Source organism: Nicotiana tabacum, chromosome 22, assembly GCF_000715075.1.
Source record: "Nicotiana tabacum cultivar K326 chromosome 22, ASM71507v2, whole genome shotgun sequence".
Lineage (NCBI taxonomy): Eukaryota > Viridiplantae > Streptophyta > Magnoliopsida > Solanales > Solanaceae > Nicotiana > Nicotiana tabacum.
In genome coordinates, this window is record NC_134101.1 from 185,112,867 (window position 1) to 185,113,742 (window position 876).

The window sequence follows — 876 nt, forward strand, 5'->3', positions numbered from 1 at the left end:
TCTTCTTTGTGTAGTTCCATCTTCTTCATTTCACGAGTCTTTAACTTTCCAACCAACACATCAAGTGAGATTTTTCCAGCTCATTGGCTTCTTGGATCGTTGTTACTTTTGATTCCCATGAAGTTGGACGGATCCTTAGAACCTTGTCGGCCAACTCTTCTAAGGAAAATACCTTTCCTAGTGATTTCAATTCATTAGTTATTATGGTAAACCTAGTCATCATTTCCTAGATGGGCTCAGACTCCTTCATAGAGAAGAGCTCATAGTTTCTCATAAATAGTTCTATCCCTGATCTCTTCACTTGATTTGTTCCTTCATAAGCAATTTGGAGTGCATCCCATATCTGCTTTGCATTAGAGAACATAGAAATTTTGTTGTACTCATCAAGACCAAGTCCACAGATAAAGATTTTCTTAGCCTTTGCATTCATCTCCATCATTCTGAAATTTGCTGCCACAAATTCAGAGGGGTCCTTAGGAACTGTTTTATTTTGTGCATTTTGTTTAGTTGGAGTCAATGGACCTTGGTACACTATGGTCCATAGTTCATAATCTTCAGCTGTCAGGAAGTCTTCCATTTTTATTTTCAACCAACTGTAATATTTTCCATTGAATAGGGTTGTCTGGTAGTTGATTGTCATTCATTAATTCTAGGTGGAGCACTCATCTTGCTTCCAAGATCTCTCTAGGTGTTAGCCGTGCATGTGAGATAACCTACTCTGATACCAATTGTTAGTTTGAATGCCTGTATGAATTACTAAAAAAATTAGTTCTTTATCGTGTTCCTTAAATGTGAAGTAAAATAAGCAGTAAAGTAAACACATCAATTTTTACGTGAAAAATCATCCGACTCAAAAGGCACAAAAACCACGTCCTA

The 876-nt window shown here is 36.8% G+C and overlaps 1 protein-coding gene across 1 annotated transcript; it reads right to left on the bottom strand.

Moving 5' to 3' along the window:
* Positions 1 to 226: 226 nt before the first annotated feature.
* On the bottom strand, positions 227 to 577 carry LOC142176190 (uncharacterized). Its single transcript, XM_075243302.1, has one exon. The coding sequence runs from the start codon at positions 575 to 577 to the stop codon at positions 227 to 229; it is 351 nt and encodes a 116-aa protein (XP_075099403.1).
* Between the last annotated feature and the right edge of the window lie 299 nt (positions 578 to 876).

Coding starts and splice junctions, on each gene's coding strand:
- LOC142176190 (XM_075243302.1), bottom strand. CDS start 577: ATGGAAGACTTCCTGACAGCTGAAGATTATGAACTATGGACCATAGTG.